General features: G+C 33.3%; 1 protein-coding gene across 4 annotated transcripts; it reads left to right on the top strand.

The window, feature by feature from the left end:
* The first annotated feature begins 4,525 nt into the window (after positions 1 to 4,525).
* Positions 4,526 to 20,262, top strand: LOC134684257 (peptidyl-prolyl cis-trans isomerase FKBP4-like). 4 transcript variants are annotated; one of them, XR_010101224.1, is made up of 9 exons: positions 4,526 to 4,866; positions 6,022 to 6,186; positions 7,938 to 8,036; positions 9,663 to 9,913; positions 10,691 to 10,774; positions 14,774 to 15,010; positions 15,667 to 15,858; positions 16,983 to 17,214; positions 19,495 to 20,262. XR_010101224.1 is itself a non-coding variant. In XM_063543522.1 (9 exons), the coding sequence occupies exons 1-8, from the start codon at positions 4,647 to 4,649 to the stop codon at positions 17,142 to 17,144; spliced, it is 1,410 nt and encodes a 469-aa protein (XP_063399592.1). In that variant the 5' UTR covers positions 4,526 to 4,646; the 3' UTR covers positions 17,145 to 17,170; positions 19,495 to 19,639. The 4 variants fall into 4 exon arrangements, 2 of the variants coding, with proteins under 2 accessions (XP_063399592.1, XP_063399593.1); XR_010101223.1 differs by lacking the exon at positions 10,691 to 10,774 and adding an exon at positions 10,560 to 10,643; XM_063543522.1 differs by lacking the exon at positions 10,691 to 10,774 and adding an exon at positions 10,560 to 10,643 and having other exon boundaries at positions 16,983 to 17,170; positions 19,495 to 19,639.
* The last annotated feature ends 3,388 nt before the right edge of the window (positions 20,263 to 23,650 follow it).

Below are 23,650 nucleotides of genomic sequence, written 5' to 3'. Positions count from 1 at the left end.
ATAGACATCACCTTTTCACGGAGACCGCATTGATCTACAGACGTATTGACATATTGTATAAGACATCACCTTTTCACGAAGACCTCATTGATCTACAGACGTATTGACATATTGTATAGACATCACATTTTCACGGAGACCTCATTGATCTACAGACGTATTGACATATTGTATAGACATCACCTTTTCACGGAGACCTCATTGATCTACAGACGTATTGACATATTGTATAGACATCACCTTTTCACGGAGACCTCATTGATCTACAGACGTATTGACATATTGTATAAGACATCACCTTTTCACGAAGACCTCATTGATCTACAGACGTATTGACATATTGTATAGACATCACATTTTCACGGAGACCTCATTGATCTACAGACGTATTGACATATTGTATAGACATCACCTTTTCACGGCGATCTCATTGATCTACAGACGTATTGACATATTGTATAGACATCACATTTTCACGGAGACCTCATTGATGTACAGACGTATTGACATGTTCTATATTATCGTGTCATACTGTATCAATGACCTCGTGTATCCCTCAATAGTTTTATTCTTTTTAGAAGTTCTTCAGTTTAAGAGTAACACACGTTTTGAGTATTACACTTTAATAATTTACACTTTAAGAGTATTGCATTGTGTACTGTATGTTGTTCTTGTGATATATTTGTATTACTAAGAGCAATAGATTGTTCTTAACTGAATGAAGTCGGCCTTGAATTATCAAAATAACTTGCTGGTTTTGTAAGAAAACAAAAATATTAGTAATAAATGGATATCTTATAGATCTTAGAACATTGATCAAAAATGTAAAATCATCAAACCAGAAGAGAAAAGGCTAAACAATCATCAAAAATATCCAATACATAAAAAACAATTTTATGTATTATTGTTTTCTTTCCCTCTTATAAGTACATCATTTTCTCTGCCTCCACGAATTGACCTCGGTTGGTGTGATCCACTATCCTTGATTGCTTTTCTGACAATTGATATTGCACGGATTCTTCTCTGGTTTGGTTTGTTGCTTTGGTTATTGAGTATATCACCACCTAACCCGGATCCATGTAAACGATTTTTTAATAATGCTAGAATGTCTTCCTGTCTGTCAGTCCATGGACTTGCTTTTGCTTCTTCGTTTCGTTTATCGTTTAACAGATTGCCCTTGCCATTATTTTGATTACTGGTCATGTCCTCAATTAGACCTTTCTTCAGATCTATCCACGGATTGGACCTTTTCTCTATTATATAAATAACATTTAAAAAATTAGATAAGAAAAGAAAACAACCATTAAAAAGTATAATTTAACTGCATGGTTGATTTAGTCAATCTTGGAATTTCGACATGATTAAAAAATGTTCACACATTCTTAAAAAATACCTTAAAATATATTTGAAAATCTGATATGAACGACTAGTGATTTTTTGTTCCTGAGGTGAATAGAATGTTTAATCAAAGAAGATTTCTTACATGTTTAGAATAGAGAACTTGTTTTTGTGATATAATAGCGTTACTTATCATCCGGCCCTTCTTACTAATGAAAAATGGAACATAACTGATCCGTTTCTGAGATAAATCATAGTATTTAACTTGATCATTTTCTCTCAATGTAATCTGATAGCAAACCTAATACAAGCATCTGCTTTTAGTCTTGCATTTTATTTTCATTACTGATTGGCTTTTCCAAATACGCCAACAACCATTTTAAAAGTAGGGTTCTTATTTTGTCTTTGCTTTAACTCTTATCTGTGTATATACATACACTATTGAAACTTACCTCGTATAACTGTATCCTATGCTAATGACAGATCGGTCAAACTCACAGAAACCATAGTAAATAACAACTTCATTTTCACCATTGAAAACCCCCAAGCTTCACATTTTTTTTAATAAAACTATGTGCTACCTGCTCAGATCTATATTATAAGTGAATAACATGTCGGTGAACAGAAAAAAACAAAACATGCTGGACATAGCCGAGTAAGAAAACTAGGACAATTTAGTGCGACACATTTGTTGAAAAACTGTATGCGTAGGTAAGAACACGAGTTATGTTAAACATTTAGAGAAAAAATAGGAAAATGTTGTAAGTACTCAAGTTCAAACTGTGACAGGTTGGGAATAAATGTTCTGTTTATATACCTATGGAAAGCAATATCAGCCATAATTATACATTTGTAAAATGCAATTTCTTAATTTGTAACATGCAACTCCTTAATTTGTAACATGTAATTTCTTAATAATTTATTTGTATCATGTTTTTCTATCCGTTTCATTTTCTACTTTTATTGATATGTAAAATGAAACTTCTAAATGTCACGGTAAATTTAGTTTAAGTTTAAACATATTTATTTATATTGGATTGGGAAACAAGTTTTGCAACTTATATTAATCCCTTTCCACTTTGCGGGTGCGAGTTCTGCCTTGTAGCGGCATTAGCCTACTCTTTTTCGAAATCTACAAGGGTGTATTTTACGTGCAAGAGATATGGCTCTCTTTTAACACGGGTCAGCCATTTATCGTCACCTTCCGACGGACTATCATCGTTTCCTCAAGACCATACTGGCAAATGATGTCGAGGGAGAGTCGAAAATTGAGTCCCTGAAATTTTCATCCCAGACGGGAATCGAACCAGGAACCTTTGTGTTAGTAGTCCGATGCACTAACCACTACACCACGGCTCTCTTAGTAAGAGAAAATTTATACCATTTCTTTATTTATTAACTTATTTTCTTCGTTCGTACATGTTTGAGATTCTACATACTAATTAAGTTACTTAACTTGTGAAATATAATCAGTTTCTTGATTATATTTCTGGAAGCTTTTTAAAAGATTGGGGAAGTGCCGGCTAAACCAGCTAAGAAACCAGCAAAGAAAATAGTTAAACCTAAAGCAGCGCAGCCAAGCCGAAGAAGGCAAAGACACCTCACCAAAAAGACTGCCGCATAGAAACCTGCAGCAACGAAACCAGCAGGTCTCTTTTAGAAGAATTGAAACAAACACAACTAGAAACTAGAAGAAAATTAGCACGTATAACGTTCTTTCATAACGTCATCCATGAAAAGGCTGCTTTACCTATTCTATCGCACTTTTAAAACCAAGAAGAACTTTGAGACTCTATCAACCGAACATTAAAATGTATAAATCAGGACAAAGATATTTATATTTACACCTATAGCTTTTTCCTCAGGACCATCAGAATCTGGAATAAACCACCAGATGAACTATTAGAGATTGAAAGCAGTTAGGAATTCAAGACCAAACACACCAAGCTTCAGTCTGTAATATCTAACAAACACAAACAAAGTATAGATGATGTTTTAACCTGCACCTGTACATAAATTTTGAGCACAATTTGGAACTATTGTTTGTAAATTTTATATAGAAAGTTTTTTGTCATGTTGGAAGAGGTCAAAGTTAAATTTATACTTGAGTGATCGGTCAAAGTACATTTTTCGAGAAAGATATGTTGTAGATGTAGATATAGACGTTGATGCAATGAGTACCATCTTTACCAATTTTCTCCACACGTGCCTGCTGTAGATATCACAGGAACTCGGTTAGCAGGTTAAAATTTTGTTAATCAATGGTGTTTTTTTGTTTTTTTTTAATTTTTAGTATTTGCTGTCTATATTTGTATTACTTTATTAACGTATTTGACGATGACATCAATATATCTTTGTTTTCTAGCAATGTGCAGTTAACTATACATATCCCGGTACACTAAAACATCCTAGGACAGGAAATACTAAAAAAATATACAAATGGACCCATTTTCTGGAAATCGATGCAATTATGTTTACCAACTCGCTCCGCTTATGAAAAAGAATAAATTCCCGTTGAAATAGGTTGGATACATGTAACTTGCTCCGTTTTTTGAAAGGATTGGAATCCCTCTGAAATAAGGTCTGCCAATTCGCCCCACTTGTGAAAAGTAGACAAATTCAGATTTGGTCATACATTGTCATAGTCAATGAAAATAATTTAATATTATTTTTTATTTTTTTTTAAAGTGGAGCGAGTTGGCAGACCTGAAAACTATATATTCATGTTTTTGTTTTTTTTTTTGTTTTTTTGTTTTTGTTTTTGTTTTTGTTTTTGTTTTTTTTTTTTTCATTAGGCAGCAACCATTTGATTTTCTACAGGGGGGGGTTTGTTTCACCCTCAGCTGCCACTATATATGTAATGCTAAAATTGAAAGAAAAAAAATATTTTCGACATGTCGCCAAAAAGTAGAATGTCTTTCGCCAACGGCGAAAAAAAAGTTTGTCCAGAAAAAAATTCCATATCCCCCCACCCCTGGTAAGCAAATGGTTGCTGCCTTAAGTGGGTCGATTAACGAGATTTAACTTTTTAACAAGTGGGACGATTTTTTTTTTAAAAGTCGTGAGAGTGTTTGGGGTGTTTTTTTTTAAACAGAGGGGCGATTTGGTGTGGGGCGATTTGTCCTACTTCATATTCATTATCACACGAGCGCTTGAAAATGCCATTTTTTAAATATTTATTATCAAGGGCTTCTTTGACATAGATTTGAGAGTGATCCGAAAATTCTGGAAAAGAAAGCGGTACCAGCATCTTTTTCCTTATTTTAATCTGTTACCTCAGCCAGACACTGCATTACTCTTAACAAAAAATGCCAGAAGAAAACACTAAAGAGGAGTTCCCAAAGATTGATGTTTCACTAGAGCAGGATGGAGGCATTTTGAAGCAAATATTACATGAAGGAGAGGGTGAAGAGAAACCACTCAACGGTGATACAGTGTCAGTTCATTATGTTGGTTGTTTAGATGACGGGACAGAGTTTGATTCAAGTCGTGAAAGAGGAGAACGATTTACATTTGAACTTGGAAAGGGTAATCATAATTAATCACCTTAACATATACTCAAGTCACCGCGTCGGCAGACGCTCTCATCTCACTAAAAACGAAACTGAAAGTAGAAAATTAATGAACAGGAAGTCTCTTCATATTCTGCTCCTATTAGCACTACAATGATTTAGTAGAAAAAATGCGAGTGAAATAAATCATAGAAATAAAACTGCTTTCAAATATAATTTGTAGAACAGACCTTTTCATAGTCTGAGATTACTCTGACGTCCGAAGGCTGTTTTGCCAGACAAGCTGGAGCCTTTGGACGTCAGAGCTTGTCCCATATCAAAAAGTGGATATTTGCTCACCCAAAATAGATGCCCTGCTTCATCGCTTCTGGAGCCGACTGAGGGCCTTGGAATTATATAAATCAGGCATCAATCTCTTCATTTTTCATTTATCTCTTCATTCATGTAAGTTTTACCAACCTGCCAACCTTTATTTTTCTATATTTTAAGTTTGATAATTTGTATATACCAACCATTTGCAGGGGTCACCACACTTCAGAATCATTGGGAGGAGTGACTTCTTCCTGGCAGCCAAACAGGGCAGATTCAACCTTTATAAAAAAGGAGGATTGTAACCTATGATAAAGGGGTTGGGGTTCCAACTTTGATGTCCACATTCAACAGTATTGATCATCAAAAATGTAGAGTCCCAATCCCAGGTACCACCCGAGATGAAAGTGGTTAAAAATACAAATGTCCCCATTTTAAAATCATTGATGGGAAAAGATTTTTTTTTAAAATATCCTATCTTATTTTAATTTAAATGATTGTATTTTTCTGCATTTCCTGTCTACTTATATAATGAATACTGTTGGCCTTGCTGTCTGTGCCAATTTTAGATTTCTACAAGCAATTTCCAGTTTTCATGAAATTAAAGTTCTTTTGTAATAAAGCTTTTTAAAGTTACAATAGGAATATATATTATCATGATTATGGCATGTTTATACCAAAGTTTTCATTTAAACTTCTGTTTTGAGAAACAAATATATGTTATTCATGTTCCATATTATTTGATACAGTAAGTGAACCACCTTTGATTTCAGATTTTATGAACCTAATATCTTATAAATAATCTATTTGACATACATTGTGCATAATCATATCTGATTTGTACTCTCATTGTTTATCACAGGTGCAGTAATTAAAGCATGGGATCAAGGTGTCGCCACAATGAAAAAGGGGGAGATTGCACGCTTAACCTGTAAACCAGAATATGCTTATGGAGAGACTGGTTCCCTTCCTAAAATACCAGCAAATGCTACATTAGTATTTGAAGTGGAGCTGTTTGATTGGAAAGGTAAATTCAAGTTGAAATTTGTGCTAGTTCTTCATGGAATATATACATGTAATGTAAGGTGATAGTATAGTATGCTATATTTTTAACAGGATTTCCAAAGGAAAATATTGGTGATTTTCTACGTCTTGAAAATCTAGGCAAAATAAATAAAACATAGCACAATGAAAAAGGGGAGATAACTAGGGATCATGAAAAAAAATATTAAACATAACAATTTATACACGTCAAGAAATCCAAACTTAAAAGAAACACAAAATTATTTAAATGATATTAGAATATTGGTTATTAATTTGGTGATGTACAATTGTTTGGAGATGAGGAGGGCTGTCAAACTGTGTTCATAATTAGAATGGCGTTAATGAAATCTTTTGATTTCCTGTGACTAAATATACATGTACATTGTAGGTCCTAATTTGATTTTCCTGATTTTAGCTGTTATTGTTCATGTCCTTGTTGAGTTGTAGACCTTTATATTTTGTAACAAAAAATTGAAACTCCGACTGAGTCTTTAGCCTTTCTATTTCTAAACCCTACATAAATTATTTTTGTCGAGCCTTCGACTTTAGTCGAAAAAGCGAGACTAAGCGATCCTACATTCCGTCAGCGGCGTCAACAAATATTCACTCTGTGGTTAAAGTTTTTGAAATTTTAATAACTTTCTTAAACTATACTGGATTTCTACCAAGCTTTGACAGAATCTTGTTTATGATCATAAGATAGTATCCAGAAGTAAATTTTGTAAAAATAAAATTCCATTTTTTCCGTATTTTACTATAAATGGACTTAGTTTTTTCTGCGGGGAAACAAAACATTCACTCTGTGGTTAAAGTTTTTAGAATTTTAATAACTTTTTCCAACTATCCTGGGTTTGTACCAAACTTGGACAGAAGCTTGTTTATGATCATAAGATAGTATCCAGAAGTAAATTTTGTAAAAATAAAATTCCATTTTTTCTGTATTTTACTATAAATGGACTTAGTTTTTTCTGCGGGGAAACAAAACATTCACTCTAGATCTGTGGTTTAAGTTTTTAGAATTTTAATAACTTTCTTAAACTATCCTGGGTTTGTACCAAACTTGAACAGAAGCTTGTTTATGATCGTAAGATAGCATCCAGAAGTAAATTTTGTAAATAAATAAATCCATTTTTTCCATATTATACTTTTAAATGGACTTAATTTTTCTGCGGGGAAACATTACATTCACTCTGTGGTTAAAGTTTTTAGAATTTTAATAACTTTCTTAAACTATCCTGGGTTTGTACCAAACTTGGACAGAAGCTTATTTATGATCATAAGATTGTATCCAGAAGTAAAGTTTGTAAAAAGATTACTCCGTTTTTTCTTTAATTTATTTAAATGAACATAGATTTTCTTACAATCATAAAATAGTAACAAGAGGAATATTTTTATAGATTTTTTTCACATTGTTGTTGAGCCTGCGATTTACAGCAAAAATAGGCGAGACACTTGGTTCCGCGGAACCCTTACAAATTTTTGATTTAAATGATCTTGTTTAGGGGTCCAGATTTGCAAATATCATTTTCATGCAAGAAAAGCCTGTATTGATGTCAATCTGACAGCTTCTTGTTTCTGTATAACTTGGGTCTTGCTAGAAGCTCTCGGTACTCCAATGAAATAGTAATGATCTTCCAGACTAAAGACTAGTTGAAATAGAAGAAAGTCAGATAAATGTAAACTCATTTGTATATTTTAAAAAAACATTGGAATTAGTAAAAATTTACATTGTAGGTGAAGATGTATCAGAGGACAAAGATGGTTCTATCATCAGGAGTGTTATAAAGAAGGGAGAAAAATATAGTAATCCTAATGATGGGGCAACTGTCAAAGGTGAGAAAAATACAGTAATCCTAATGATGGGGTATGTCAAAGGTGAGAAAAATATAGTTATCCTAATGATGGGGTATGTCAAAGGTGAGAAACATTCAGTAATCCTAATGATTGGCAACTGTCAAAGGTGAGAAACATTCAGTAATCCTAATGATGGGTCAACTGTCAAAGGTGAGAAACATTCAGTTATCCTAATGATGGGTCAACTGTCAAAGGTGAGAAAGATACAGTAATCCTTATGATGGGGCAACTGTCAAAGGTGAGAAAGATACAGTTATCCTAATGATGGGGCAACTGTCAAAGGTGAGGAAGATACAGTAATCCTAATGATGGGTATCTGTCAAAGGTGAGAAAGATACAGTAATCCTTATGATGGGGTAACTGTCAAAGATGAGAAAGATACAGTTATCCTAATGATGGGGCAACTGTCAAAGGTGAGGAAGATACAGTTATCCTAATGATGGGGCAACTGTCAAAGGTGAGGAAGATACAGTAATCCTAATGATGGGTATCTGTCAAAGGTGAGGAAGATACAGTAATCCTTATGATGGGGTAACTGTCAAAGATGAGAAAGATATAGTAATCCTAATGATGGGGTAACTGTCAAAGATGAGAAAGATACAGTAATCCTAATAATGGGTCAACTGTCAAAGGTGAGAAAGATACAGTAATCCTTATGATGGGGCAACTGTCAAAGGTGAGAAAGATACAGTTATCCTAATGATGGGGCAACTGTCAAAGGTGAGGAAGATACAGTAATCCTAATGATGGGTATCTGTCAAAGGTGAGAAAGATACAGTAATCCTTATGATGGGGTAACTGTCAAAGATGAGAAAGATACAGTTATCCTAATGATGGGGCAACTGTCAAAGGTGAGGAAGATACAGTTATCCTAATGATGGGGCAACTGTCAAAGGTGAGGAAGATACAGTAATCCTAATGATGGGTATCTGTCAAAGGTGAGGAAGATACAGTAATCCTTATGATGGGGTAACTGTCAAAGATGAGAAAGATATAGTAATCCTAATGATGGGGTAACTGTCAAAGATGAGAAAGATACAGTAATCCTAATGATGGGGCAACTGTCAAAGGTGAGAAAGATACAGTAATTTTTGACTTTTACCGTTCAGTAGTTATGGTTCTTGAAAGATCGTAAAATCGCGTTTCCAGTCGTGTCCGTGCATTTACGCATGAACTGTTCTGCCAAAGCTTCCCAAATTTAATATGTTGTTACGGATGACTAAATGGAGGTCAAGTTCAATAATGACAATTTTGACTTTTACTGTTCAGAAGTTATGGTTCTTGAAAGATCGTAAAATGGTGTTTCAATTCACATGTTGCATTTACTCACGAACCATTCTATCTAAGCTTTTCAAATTTTAATATGTTGATACTGATGACAAAATGGAGGTCAATTTGATATTGACGATTTTCACTTTCACTAATCATCAGTAATGGTTCTTGTGATATTGCCAGGACACAAATAAATGTTAATAAATCCGGTTTGCTGTTGTTGTGACAGCCTCTTGTTATTCAATCTTCTCAAAATTGCATTCCTGAAATGAAAAATTTAAAGAATTTCAAAAAACATACTGTTATTGAACAAAACTTTATTTTGCTTTGTAGTAAAATATACAGCATCGTACAATGACAATGTGTTTGAGAAAGAGAGGGAGTTGGAATTCATTGTTGGAGAGGGAGATGAGCAAGGGATAATTCCTGGTTTAGAACAAGCTGTCAAGAAAATGAAACAGCATGAGAAATCCAAATTTGATATCAAGCCCTCACAAGGTTATGGTGCCAAGGGAAATACCGAGTTTAACATCCCAGGGGACGCAGCTCTAGTGTATGAAGTTGAACTGTTAAGCTTTGAAAAGGTAAATGATGTATGGATGCCATGAATAATTTAACTGCTAAAAGTAGGATAAAATATTAAAAAAACAAATACTGTCATGATTGTAGTACAAATGTCCTTCTTGAAAAAAATCCCCTAATGGGTCAGTTAACATCCTTACTTTAAAACTTTGTCAATATATGTATCAACTATATCATGTATGCATTGGTTGAATTCTTTGAATATAGAATGGAAATTGAAATGTTTCAAAGAGACAGCAACCCTAAATAAGAGCAGAATACCTACCAAAGGCCACCAATAGTTGTTCAGGCAGCAAGAAAATCCCTCACACAGAGGCTGGCTTCTAAACAATTTAATGTATACTAATTCAATGAAATAGACAAAAGATAGATGCCAATCAAAACTCCCAAACAGACAAATAAACTAAAAGTAAAGAAAATATAGGCAAGACTGAAAAAGGCTAGAGGTTCCCGACTTTGGACTGGTTCTAAAATGAAGCATGTTTTGTGAGATCTCAAACCTTATCCTATACCTCTAGCATAAAAGATCATGTGGTATAACACATGCAGAATGTTGGATTATCTTCATATTCATTTGATTTCTTTTTAAATCAAGGCCTCATATTAAATTCTAGTATGGATTTGTATATTTATAATGGGTGATTTCAGGCAAAAGAATCTTGGGAACTTTCTACAGAGGAAAAGTTAGAACAATCAGAGATTGCAAAAAACAGAGGAAGCCAATACTTTAAGGTAAGATTGTTGTAAAACATAACTAAAGTATGGTATGTCTCTTTTAGGAGAAACAACCTTGGGAACTAGATACGTACGGACGATCGGATATTGCTGAACAAGCCAAAAATAAAGGAAATAAATATGTCAAGGTAGGATTCCTTAGGCTTGCAGCTGTTGACGTGTTTTGCTTTGACTTTGTATAATCTTTAACCAAAACATTGCCAAAGAGAAAGCTGAGTTCACCAGGTTTTTGATGAGGCTTGTTTGTGTCATATTTTATAGACTATTGTAGCTTTTCTGTCTTTTTTTTCAAATCTTATTGAAAAGAGTAGGTCCAAGGGTCGATATTGGCCTCAAATTTCAGGTTCATCGAATGAAAGATTTTGGACACTTTTTAAACACTTGAGCGTCTATCTAAATTAATTCAATTAGTTAAGGTACAAGATTTTAACTGAATAAGTCATTAAAAACGCTCTGATTCAAGCTTAAATATGAAAAATCTATCAAATATGCCAAAAACCTCACTTTTCAGATGTTTTTTTGTCAAAAATGAATGTGGCCGCATCTATGTTCATCCTCAACCTTTATATATGTTAAGTATTATCATCAAATACAACTTACATTTTAATATTATGAATGAACATGAATGCCACTTTCGTTTTAGACGGAAACTATCTGAAATTTAACTAAAATGCTCAAATTGTGCAGATTTCAGTAATTTAGCATGACTTAATGATGCTAGTACCCGTTATATTTGCATTGTATTGTCAAAAACTGCCCATATTTATGCAGCAGAAGCATTCTTCTTTCCAATAAATAACTAAAAGTTTACATTTTAACAATTTTGTAAAACTGCTATATTTTGGGGCCAAAAATGGGTCTTACTGAACCTTCTCCTTTTATATTCAAAATAGACAGATCTGTTAAATTTTGACTTTATGATCTCACTGCTTTGAGGGGTACATTTAAATGTTAACAGTATAATGACACTGATAAATTCTTTTTTCTGAGAAAACACACATGCTTTACCATGTTTACCTTGCTTAGAAATGTACAAAATATTAAAAGTTGTTTATTTAAAGGATGAAACTGCATGATCTGTCAATTTTCTAAATATTTATAGATTGCACTACTATTTCTGAATTACTAAAATTTTGTGAAAGCTAGCAAATAAACTTTTCATACCTTTCGCTTTATTAATGAAATTAGAATTAACCATTGTAAACATGAACTCTTCCAGTGATTGTCAATAATATAACTGTACAGATATGTGCTAAAGAGAAATGCAAATTCTTCTGTTTCAGATAATAAGTTTATTATCCAGGATATAGATACATTTTAAAGTCTACATTTTCCACTTTACTGACTTTTCATAAATAATCAGTCAGAGCTCAGACATAAACAAATCTATTTCTGTTTTTAACTTAAAGAATTCAAAACATGTATTTTTTATAAAAATGTGTTCAATTTTAGACTTATCTAAGTCACAAAATGACAGACTTGTTTAGGTCTATTTATGTTGATGAAAAAACTTAATTGACTTGGTGGCCAAACTACACCACCCATGACAGCAAAAACCTGTCTGAGAGTTCACAAGGACTTGAGCTATCTATATTTAATTATCTAATTGAACATCCTTACTAAACACAGATGTTTTACCTCATTAAGTGTGATTCCAGGTGGTTGCATTGTAAGGTTAATTAACATGATCCCCGATTTTTTAGACTCTCATTCATATTTTTCTTTAGAAGACAAGGCATTGGCTTTCAATGTTGTCATTATTTGATTTAGATGCATGACCTTTTTATAAGTATGCGTGGGTCTTGAAGTTAACCAATTTTGGTAACTTATCGACTTGTAGGAGTAGATATTTACACCTTTTTGATTCAGGTCAATCATTTCTTGCTTAACAATATTTGACTTATTTAAGTCGTATTTTGTCTTGAATTAAAGGGAGACAAATCCTAAAACTTAAAAATTTAGACCTCTATAAGTCAAAAGCAGATTCAGACTTATTTATGTCTGAGCTCTGACTGATAATTCAAATAAATGTCCAAGTTGCTGATTTTGTTTTGTTTTCATATATACAGTGTCAACAAAAAGGAAAACTCTCATCATTCAGTAAATAATAAAATGTTTGGTAGAGAAAATGTATATCATCACCTAGCAGTATACTTTCATCAATATATATCATGTATATATAGTAATTTCTTATATGTTGTGGTACATGTAATTACCCAAATTAAAATCATGCAAAAAAAATGCATATTCAAAAATTTAAAGAAAGAAAAAAGATTAACGTTGGGGTGAAACTAGATGGGATACTGTACAGACATATTGTTATGGTCAATACCCAAGTTCATTGTAAGAAAAATTGTGACCTGGTTATTTATGTTGTTTCACATGAGTAAATAAGCGTCAAGTTCAAAGTGAGTAAAATTGTGACCTGGTTTTTTATTGTCGAGCCTGCAACTTTTGTTGCAGAAAGCTCGACATAGGGATAGTGATCCTACGGCGGCGGCGGTGTTAGCTCACTTCTTTAAAGCTTTATATTTAAGAAGGTAGAAGACCTGGATGCTTCATACTTTGTATATAGAGGCCCCATGTTACGAAGTTTCCGTCAGTCACATGTCCAATGTCCTTGACCTCATTTTCATGGTTCAGTGATTGATTAAAAAAAAGTTCAAATTTTTTGTAATGTTAAATTCTCTCTTATTATAAGTAATAGGATAACTATATTTGGTATGTGCATACCTTGCAAGGTCCTCATGCCCGTCAGACAGTTTTCACTTGACCTCGACCTCATTTCATGGATCAGTAAACAAGGTTAAGATTTGGTGGTCAAGTCCATATCTGAGATACTATAAGCAGTAGGTCTTGTATATTCGGTGTATGGAAGGGCTGTAAGGTGTACATGTCCAACTGGCAGGTGTCATCTGACCTTGACCTCATTTTCATGGTTCAGTGGTTATAGTTAGATTTTTGTGTTTTGGTCTATTTTTCTAATACTTTATGCAATAGGTCTGCTATAATTGTTGTATGGAATGATTGGAAGGTGTGCATGACTAGCTGGTCATCTGACCTTGACCTCATTTTCATGGTTCAGTGGTCAAAGTAAAGTTTTTCAGATTTGGTGTTTCTCTCTAATACTATATGCCATAAATCAACTAGATTTGGTGTATGGAAATATTTTATGATCTATATGTCAGTAGCGCAGGTTTTATTAGACCTTGACCTCATTTTCAAGGTTCATTGCTCAGTGTTGACTTTTTGTGTTTTGGTTTGTTTTTCTTAAGCTATAAGCAATAGGTCAACTGTATTTGTTGTATGGAAAAACTGTTAGCTGTTCATGTCTGCCTGCCATGGTCCATCTGACTTTGACCTCATTTTCATGGTTCATTGGTATATGTTTAGTTATCTTGGTTTATGTTAAGTTTATGTGACAGTTTTAATGAGGCTTTATATTTAGGACTATCAACATAATATCAATGTATAATAAAGAAGGCGAGACATTTCAGTGTGTGCACTCTTGTGTTGATTCACATGAGAAAATAAGCGTCAAGTTCAATTCTCACTTTATGAGTTGAAGAAATATTGTACTTGATTGATTACTAACTGTTGCCTCATTTCTCTTCTGTGTAATATTGTTTACCCTGTTAATAAACCTTTTCTAATGCTGTTCCTGACATTAAAGCCAGAGTTGCCCAAAATCTTATAAACAAGATGGCTGCCACTTTAGATTAAAAGTAGATCTGAACAGAATACCTGTTACTTGGTATTTAGCAATACATTTATTGTCGAGCCTGTGACTTTTGTCACAAAACTAGACATAGCAATCCTACATTCTGTTGTCAACAGCATCAGTGACCACAAATAGTCACTTTGTGGTTTAAGTTTTTTAAACTTTAATAACTTTCTCAAATTATCCTGGATTTCTACCAAACTTAGACAGAACAGAAGCTTGTTTATGATCATAAGACAATGTAAGATATTATCCAGAAGTAAAATTTGTAAAAAAAAGAATCCTGTTTATCAGTATTTTACGTGTAAATGAACTTGAAATGAGGCCACAAAACACAGACAATTTAAAAAAAATGATATTGAGCGTGCATGTCAAAAATATTTATCAAGGACTTTCTAATTTGCAGAAAGAGAACTACAGCAAGGCAAAGCAGTTCTATAAAAAAGTGAAGAAATATTTAGAATATGAAACCGATTTACAAGAAGAAAATAAAGAGAAAAGGAATAGTTTAATGTTAGCTACTCATCTGAACATTGCCATGTGTGAACTCAAGGTGGGAGATTTCTCTGAAGCTAGAGAAGAATGCAATAAAGCTTTAGAGATAGACCCTAAAAGTGTCAAGGCATACTTTAGGAGGGCTACGGTAAATATGTTATTTTAAGAAAATTTGAATATGGTTAAATTTTTATAATTCAATATAGAGATTCTTATTTATAGAGTGCAGTCTATGAAGAGAGACTCTAGGGTTAGGGTTAGGGTTAGGGTTATGCCCCTTTACAAATGAAAAAAGTTGCTTAATTTGTTCTTTCTGTTCTCTTACTTTTATTTAACCAAATGTTATGAAACTGATACACAATGCTTAAAACCTTAAAATATAGACAATGTTTGAGTTTTGGTGGCATCTTTTTGCCATTCTAGAGTTATGTCCCTTTAAATATGGAAAAATTTCTCAAAATTTAGCTTCTCTCAACCAAATGTAATGAAAATTGTACACAATGTTTATTACCAATAAACGCATTTACTGTCTAGCGTTATGCCATTTTACTATGATATGTTTACACAATGCTATTTACCCCAAAACTCAGATCATTTACAAATTTGAGTGGTTTCGCTTTTACTGTTCTTTTATTATGTTCTTTTATAACATTAAATGCAAGCGGGGACATCTGTGTCCCATGGACATATTCCCCATTTATTTAATTCAAGCATTATTGATGAGTGTTCATTGTACAATCTGACATGTGTGGCATACTTGTCTTGTACTTTAAAGCAGATTTTAAATGTATCTTTTAATTTTAGGCCTATTTTCAAGTTCATGATCATGAATCAGCTAAAGCAGATTATGAGAAAGTCTTGGAACTTGAACCAGAAAACAAAGCAGCCAAAAATCAAATAGTTATTTGTGAACAAAAACTGAAGCAGTTCAGGGAAAAAGAAAAACATATTTATGCTGGAATGTTTAATAAATTTGCTGAACGTGATTCACGCCATGTAAGTTCATAGAATCAGAGAATTAGAAAGAAAAAAAAATATTAGGAGATAGCTAAAATATCAAAAGAACTGGGCTTATATACTGTGGATTCATTATTATTAGTTGGATACCAATTTCTTTGGGTGCTGTTGAACCACGAATTCAAATGTTCAAGGAAATTACATATTTTATATAGGGTTTGCATGCAGACTGGCAAAACAACAAAATCAAAAATCCACGATTTCAAATGTAAGTTTTCCTTAATCCACGAAAATTGATTCCCATGAATAAAAAGAAATGGTTCAATGTTCCTCAATCTGATTCAAATACAGATCTTGTTTCAATGCCATGTAACAGAGATCTGACAACTCACATTTCTTCTTTCTGTTTTAAAGACCTTTCAGAATCCTCTGGTTTTGTTGTAATGGTACACAAATTTGAAGGGTGTAATTTCAGTGGCTGTTGTAAGAATGAAGAGTGTAATTTCATTGGCTGTTGTAAGAATGAAGGGTGTAATTTCATTGGCTGTTGTAAGAATGAAGAGTGTAATTTCATTGGCTGTTGTAAAAATGAAGGGTGTAATTTCATTGGCTGTTGTAAGAATGAAGGGTGTAATTTCATTGGCTGTTGTAAAAATGAAGGGTGTAATTTCATTGGCTGTTGTAAGAATTAGAAGAACAGAAAGAAGAAGGGAGTGTAATGAGATCCTTGTAACTGAAGATTGGACACAGGACCTGTATTTCAAAGTCAGAAGATTACTTCAAGACGTGTCTAGTTTAGTATCTAAAATCTAGTTTGGTATAAAATAGTTTGTCTTTGTCAAACTTCTTGAATGTGTATTGAAAATAAAGGTGCCACCAATACAACAATATCCACAGTTTTGATTGGAAGCTTTTAAGGGATTAGTATTTAATTGACTGATGATATGTTGAAATGTTGGAGAACTTCATAGACCAGGTTTGTATTTTTCATTAATCACCTCTGACCATGAAAGGGAGAACCCTAAAAAAGGACAAGTTTCATATACAGTTTTGCTTGATTACCCTACTTTTATGAATTTGAATATTAAAAAACTTAAAAATAAAAATCAGTGAAGGATCTAGCATGCTATGTATATTGATAACTTGTCCTTTTTGTTTTCCAGCCATACTCTGGCTATGAAGACGGGCTGGAAAGCATTGGGGAATGGCACAATGAAATGGCCGATGGTATGATGACTCTTCAGCAAGAGTGTGAGGCATTCGGTGAAACAATGCCTGAACCTAAAACCAACAATCATGGCAGGAAACATCAGGAAGATGATTGACAGGCAGGCTACAAGATATGACACTGGTATTATAAATGGTCTGGTTGACAGGCTACAAGATATGACAATGGTATTAGAAATGGTCTGTCTTCACTTTCACTAAGGATTTGAGTGACATTCTATCAGTTTTCAGAATTAACCTGTATCAGCAGCCCTGTTTGCTCTTATTTTTAGCTCACCTGTACTAAAAGGAAATGTGAGCTTTTGCCATCACTTGGCGTCCGTCGTCGTTGTCTTCGTCGTCGTAAACTATTTCAAAGATCTTCTCCTCTGAAACTACTGAACCAATTACAACCAAACTCTAGCTGAATGATCCTTAGGGTATCTAGAATTAAGATTGTGTTTTATTTTCCATTTTGTGAAAAAACAAGGCTTCCATGGCTTAAAATAGAACATGAGGGTAAAATGCAGTTTTTGGCTTATATCTCAAAAACGAAAGCATTTAGAGCAAATCTGACAAGGGGTAAAAATGTTCATTTGGACTTCTTCTTCTCTAAAACTACTCAACGGAATTCAACCAAACTTCAACTGAATGATCAGTAGGGTGTATAAAATAAAGTTTGTGTTTTATTTTCTATTTGGTCAAAAAACATGGCCGTCATGGCTAAAAATAGAACACAGGGTAAAATGCAGTTTTTGGCTTCTATCTCAAAAACTCCAGCATTTAGATCAAATAAGACAAGAAGTTAAAGTATTTATTAGGTCAAGGTCTACCTGTCCTGAAATTTTCAGCTAAATTGGGTAACTGGTTTTTCAGGTAAAATGCCTTAATTGATGATTTTAAAGAAATTTTGCCGTTTTTGGTTATTATCTTGAATATTATTATTGATACAGATAAACTGTTAATAGCAAAAATGTTAAGCAAAGTAAGATCTACTAATAAGTCAATTTGACCAAAATTGTCAATTGACCCCTTAAGGAGTTATTGCCCTTTAAAGACTTTTTTCACAATTTGTTCATCATGTTGACTTACTTTAAACAATCTTCTCCTTTGAAACTGCTGTATCAATTTCAGACAAACTTAGGCTAAATGAGTTTCAGAGTATCTAGTATAAATCTTATATTTTATTTCCTTGTATGTCAAGAAACATAGCTCCTATGGCTAAAATAGAACATAGGAGAAAATGATTTTTTTTTTGCTTTTGAAGAAAATAGGACAATTCAAGGAACATTTAAATAAATTGAAAAGCCAAAATAATCATTGATGAGAGATTTAACCAAAACAATTAAGGTGAGCGATTCAGGCTCTTGAGAGCCTCTTGTTTTGCTTCTAGCCTAATCAATTAAGATAAAAGAGTAGGGTAGAAAGTTGTTTGTTATAATTTCATATAGGTCTGCATCATGTATGATTTGTATGATTTGTTTTTCATAAATTCGTTGTTTAGAGTTATGGTTGTTGGTTTTCTGATTTATAAATGTGACAGCAACCAACCACTGAGTTGCAGGACTTTTAATTGGGGTTCTAACAGAATGTGGTGGGGTTTCTACCACTGAGTTACAGGACTTCTAATTGGGGTTCTAACAGAATGTGGTGGGGTTTCTACCACTGAGTTACAGGACTTCTAATTGGGGTTCTAACAGAATGTGGTGGGGTTTCTACCACTGAGTTACAGGACTTCTAATTGGGGTTCTAACAGAATGTGGTGGGGTTTCTACCACTGAGTTACAGGACTTCTAATTGGGGTTCTAACAGAATGTGGTGGGGTTTCTACCACTGAGTTACAGGACTTCTAATTGGGGTTCTAACAGAATGTGGTGGGGTTTCTACCACTGAGTTACAGGACTTCTAATTGGGGTTCTAACAGAATGTGGTGGGGTTTCTACCACTGAGTTACAGGACTTCTAATTGGGGTTCTAACAGAATGTGGTGGGGTTTCTACCACTGAGTTACAGGACTTCTAATTGGGGTTCTAACAGAATGTGGTGGGGTTTCTACCACTGAGTTACAGGACTTCTAATTGGGGTTCTAACAGAATGTGGTGGGGTTTCTACCACTGAGTTACAGGACTTCTAATTGGGGTTCTAACAGAATGTGGTGGGGTTTCTACCACTGAGTTACAGGACTTCTAATTGGGGTTCTAACAGAATGTGGTGGGGTTTCTACCACTGAGTTACAGGACTTCTAATTGGGGTTCATGCAGAATGTGGTGGGGTTTCTACCACTGAGTTACAGGACTTCTAATTGGGGACAGGTTCTTGCAGAAAGTGGTGGGGTTTCTACCACTAAATGACCACTGTCACCTGTTAAATGTTTGCGTTTGCTGACACCAAAACCTCCCCCTTACCTGGTGATCTGTTTCTAAATGTTTGAAAGTTTCTGAATCCTGGATGTTTTTATTTTTCCTTCCAGGTGAAAGTTTCAGATGAATCCAAGACAACCAAACAGTCGGATTCTAAACCAGAAGAAAGTGCCCCAATGGAAACAAGTTAAAATGGTGGAGGATTTTATTTACTTTTATAATTATTATTGTTGATTTAATTGTAATCTGTGTACTGCCATTTTGTTTTTGAGATACAATTTTGTTCTTGAGCTACAGTATGTATTTTTGTTAATAATAAAATGTGCCATGAGTATAGTAATTTTTTAACATTGAAACATTTGTATGTAAATCATTTATACATCTAATTTTTGTTGAACAAAAAAGACATAGATATACAAAATGTATATGACCTTGCTATTCTTTATTCAGTTTGTATAACAAACTTCATACTTAATATACTATGTGTTATCTTACATGTATATCATATCTTTGTATACCATATTAGACAAAAGTTATATGTATACATAAGTTCCAACAGTATATTACATATGGTTTACACAACTCTAAGTTACAGTTATGATTATACTTTGAACATCATTCTTTATATTCATATGTAAATTTTTCAGTATTTTTTTGATAGAATTTGCAATATTTGCTGTATTAGAAAGAAATCCTCTTATTGTAATTTAAACTGACCAAAATCTCCATGTTCCCCATCCAATTCAAACAAGGTACAACAAATATTTAATACAAATTTTTGCCCACTATTCAAACATATTTTTTTTATTTTACATACTGTATTTGTTGAGACATAATTATAATGGTTATTCCCCCTTTTTTAGCTCACCTGGCCCGAAGGGCCAAGTGAGCTTTTCTCATCACTTGGCGTCCGGCGTCCGGCGTCGTCCGTCGTCGTCGTCGTCGTCCGTCGTCGTTAACTTTTACAAAAATCTTCTCCTCTGAAACTACTGGGCCAAATCAAACCAAACTTGGCCACAATCATCATTGGGGTATCTAGTTTAAAAAATGTGTGGCGTGACCCGGTCAACCAACCAAGATGGCCGCCACGGCTAAAAATAGAACATAGGGGTAAAATGCAGTTTTTGGCTTATAACTCAAAAACCAAAGCATTTAGAGCAAATCTGACACGGGGGTAAAAATGTTTATCAGGTCAAGATCTATCTGCCCTGAAATTTTCAGATGAATCGGTCAATCGGTTGTTGGGTTGCTGCCCCTGAATTGGTAATTTTGAAGAAATTTTGCTGTTTTTGGTTATTATCTTGAAAATTATTATAGTTAGAGATAAACTATAAACAGCAATAATGTTCAGCAAAGTAAGATCTACAAATAAGTCAACATGACCAAAATGGTCAGTTGACCTGTTTAGGAGTTATTGCCCTTTATAGTCAATTTTTAACCATTTTTCGTTAATTAAAGTAATCTTTTACAAAAATCTTCTCCTCTGAAACTACTTGGCCAAATTAATCCAAACTTGGCCACAATCATCTTTGGGGTATCTAGTTTAAAAAATGTGTGGCGTGACCTGGTCAACCAACCAAGATGGCCGCCACCGCTAAAAATAGAACATAGGGGTAAAATGCAGTTTTTGGCTTATAACTCAAAAACCAAAGCATTTTAAGGAAATCTGACATGGGATAAAATTGTTTATCAGGTCAAGAACTATCTGCCCTGAAATTTTCAGATGAATCGGTCAATTGGTTGTTGGGTTGCTGCCCCTGAATTGGTAATTTTGAGGAAATTTTGCTGTTTTTGGTTATTATCTTGAATATTATTATAGATAGAGATAAATTGTAAACAGCAATAATGTTCAGCAAAGTAAGATCTACAATAGATAGAGATAAATTGTAAACAGCAATAATGTTCAGCAAAGTAAGATCTACAAATAAGTCAACATGACCAAAATGGTCAGTTGACCCCTTTAGGAGTTATTGCCCTTTATAGTCAATCTTTAACCATTTTTCATAAATCTAAGTAATCTTTTACAAAATCTCCACTGAAACTACTAGGCCACAATCATCTTTGGGGTATCTAATTTGAAAAATGTGTCCGATGACCTGGCCATTCAACCAAGATGGCCGCCACGGCTAAAAATAGAACATAGGGGTAAAATGCAGTTTTTTGCTTATAACTATGAAACCAAAGCATCTAGAGCTAATCTGACAAGAAGTTAAATTGTTAATCAAGTCAATATCTATCTGCCATGAATTTTTCAGATGAATTGGACAACTGGTTGTTGGGTTGCTGCCCTCCAATTGGTAATTTTTAAAGAAATTTTGCCGTTTTTGGTTATCTTGAATACTATTATAGATAGCAATAAACTGTAAACAGCAATAATGTTCAGCAAAGTAAGATCTACAAATAAGTCAACATGACCTAAATGGTCAATTGACCCCTTAAGGAGTTATTGCCCTTTATAGTCAATTTTTAACAATTTTCATTAATTTGGTAAATTTATGTAAATTTTTACCAAATATAGTTCTCTGTTACTAATGGGCAAAGTTCATGATAGATATAATTGTAAGAAGCAAAATCGTTCAGTAAAGTAAGAACTTCAAACACATCACCATCACCAAAATACAATTTTGTCTTGAATCCATTTGTGTCCTTTGTTTAATATGCACATAGACCAAGGTGAGCGACACAGGCTCTTTAGAGCCTCTAGTTTTAATTAAAAAATAAATTTTCAGTTGTAAACCTACATACCAGTTTAGAAACTTTGTAAATGTTGTTCTTATAATTAGAAATATCAACTGATTAAAAATGTATGTCTAATATCAGAAATCTTCACCAGCTATTTAGCTTTAAAGTTATTGTTTGAAAAGTGCAATAGTGTATAAAGTAAAACCTTTAATTGTTATGTGTACTCATAAATGAGGAAATTTTGGAAAGGGACATTTTTTTTTTCTAATATTTACTTTTTTAAAAATCTTAAAAATCAAAACTACAATATTTTTTGGATTATAACTTTTGATTAAAGTTATAATAAAATATTGCATGTGTTACATCTTCAGTACTTAAATTGTTATTTGCATAATATTATCTGTGAAACATGTTGTGATAAATCCATAACTCATTAGTCTCATGCAGTAGAAATTATTTTATTGTATAGCAATATAATATTTCCCACAGAAAGTAACCAAAAGTTAGCGTGCAATAAATTCCGATATTGCACTAGTGCAATAAATCTTCAAAATTCATGACGTTATCAACGACAAAATATTAGTTTAAACCAATTTTTATTTTCAAATATTATATTGCTATACAATAAAAGGGTTATTGCATGAATATTGTGAAATATTGTCCCTCGTAGAACATATATTGCACTCGCAAGCTCGTGCAATATAAAATTCTACTCGGGACAATATTCCCCAATATTCATGCAATAACCCTATAGTATACATTCCAATAAGTTAACAATCATTGTAACAAATCTTTTTATATTAAACATTTGTTGATATAGTTACTATAGCATTATATCTAACCTCCTACACATTTCTAGGAATATGATTGGTTAAAAGGGTCAGTGTGGAGACAGCGTACATTGCATATAAGTTAAAAAGGAGGTAGGGCTTATTTCAAAATCAATACACGGATAGTAGTTGAGTTAGAAATTGGGCACTATTTGATTATTTAAATATAACTTTCTGGTTAATATTTTTATATCAGGGTTGTTGATATTAAATTGTTATTGTTGACAGGTTTTTTTTGTGCAGATCAATTGAAGTAGGTTCTTAAAATTGAACACTGGAACACTTTAATTTAACAAGAGTGCACACACTGAAATGTCTCGCCTTCTTTACTAATCATAGATATTATGTTGATAGTCCTAATAATAAAGCTTTATTACAACTGTCACATAAAATTAACATAAACCAAGAAAACTAAACATTGACCTTTGAACCATGAAAATGAGGTCAAAGTCAGATGAACCATGCCAGGTAGGCATGTACAGCTAACAATTCTTCCATACAACAAATAAAATTGACTTATTGCTTATAAGTTATTGTTTAAGAAAAACGGACCAAAACACAAAAGCTTAACACTGAGCAATGAGCTGTAAAAAATGAGGTCAAGGTCAAGTAAAACCTGCGTGACTGACATGTAGATCATGAAATATTTCCATACAACAAATATAGTTGACCTATTGCATATAGTATTAGAAAAAAAGGCCAAAACTCAAAAACTTAACTTAGACCACTGAACCATGAAAAATGAGGTCAAGGT

Source organism: Mytilus trossulus, chromosome 9, assembly GCF_036588685.1.
Source record: "Mytilus trossulus isolate FHL-02 chromosome 9, PNRI_Mtr1.1.1.hap1, whole genome shotgun sequence".
In the NCBI taxonomy this organism is placed as follows: domain Eukaryota; kingdom Metazoa; phylum Mollusca; class Bivalvia; order Mytilida; family Mytilidae; genus Mytilus; species Mytilus trossulus.
The sequence above is the reverse complement of the archived record's forward strand: the minus strand, read 5'-3'. Positions and strand labels throughout refer to the sequence as shown.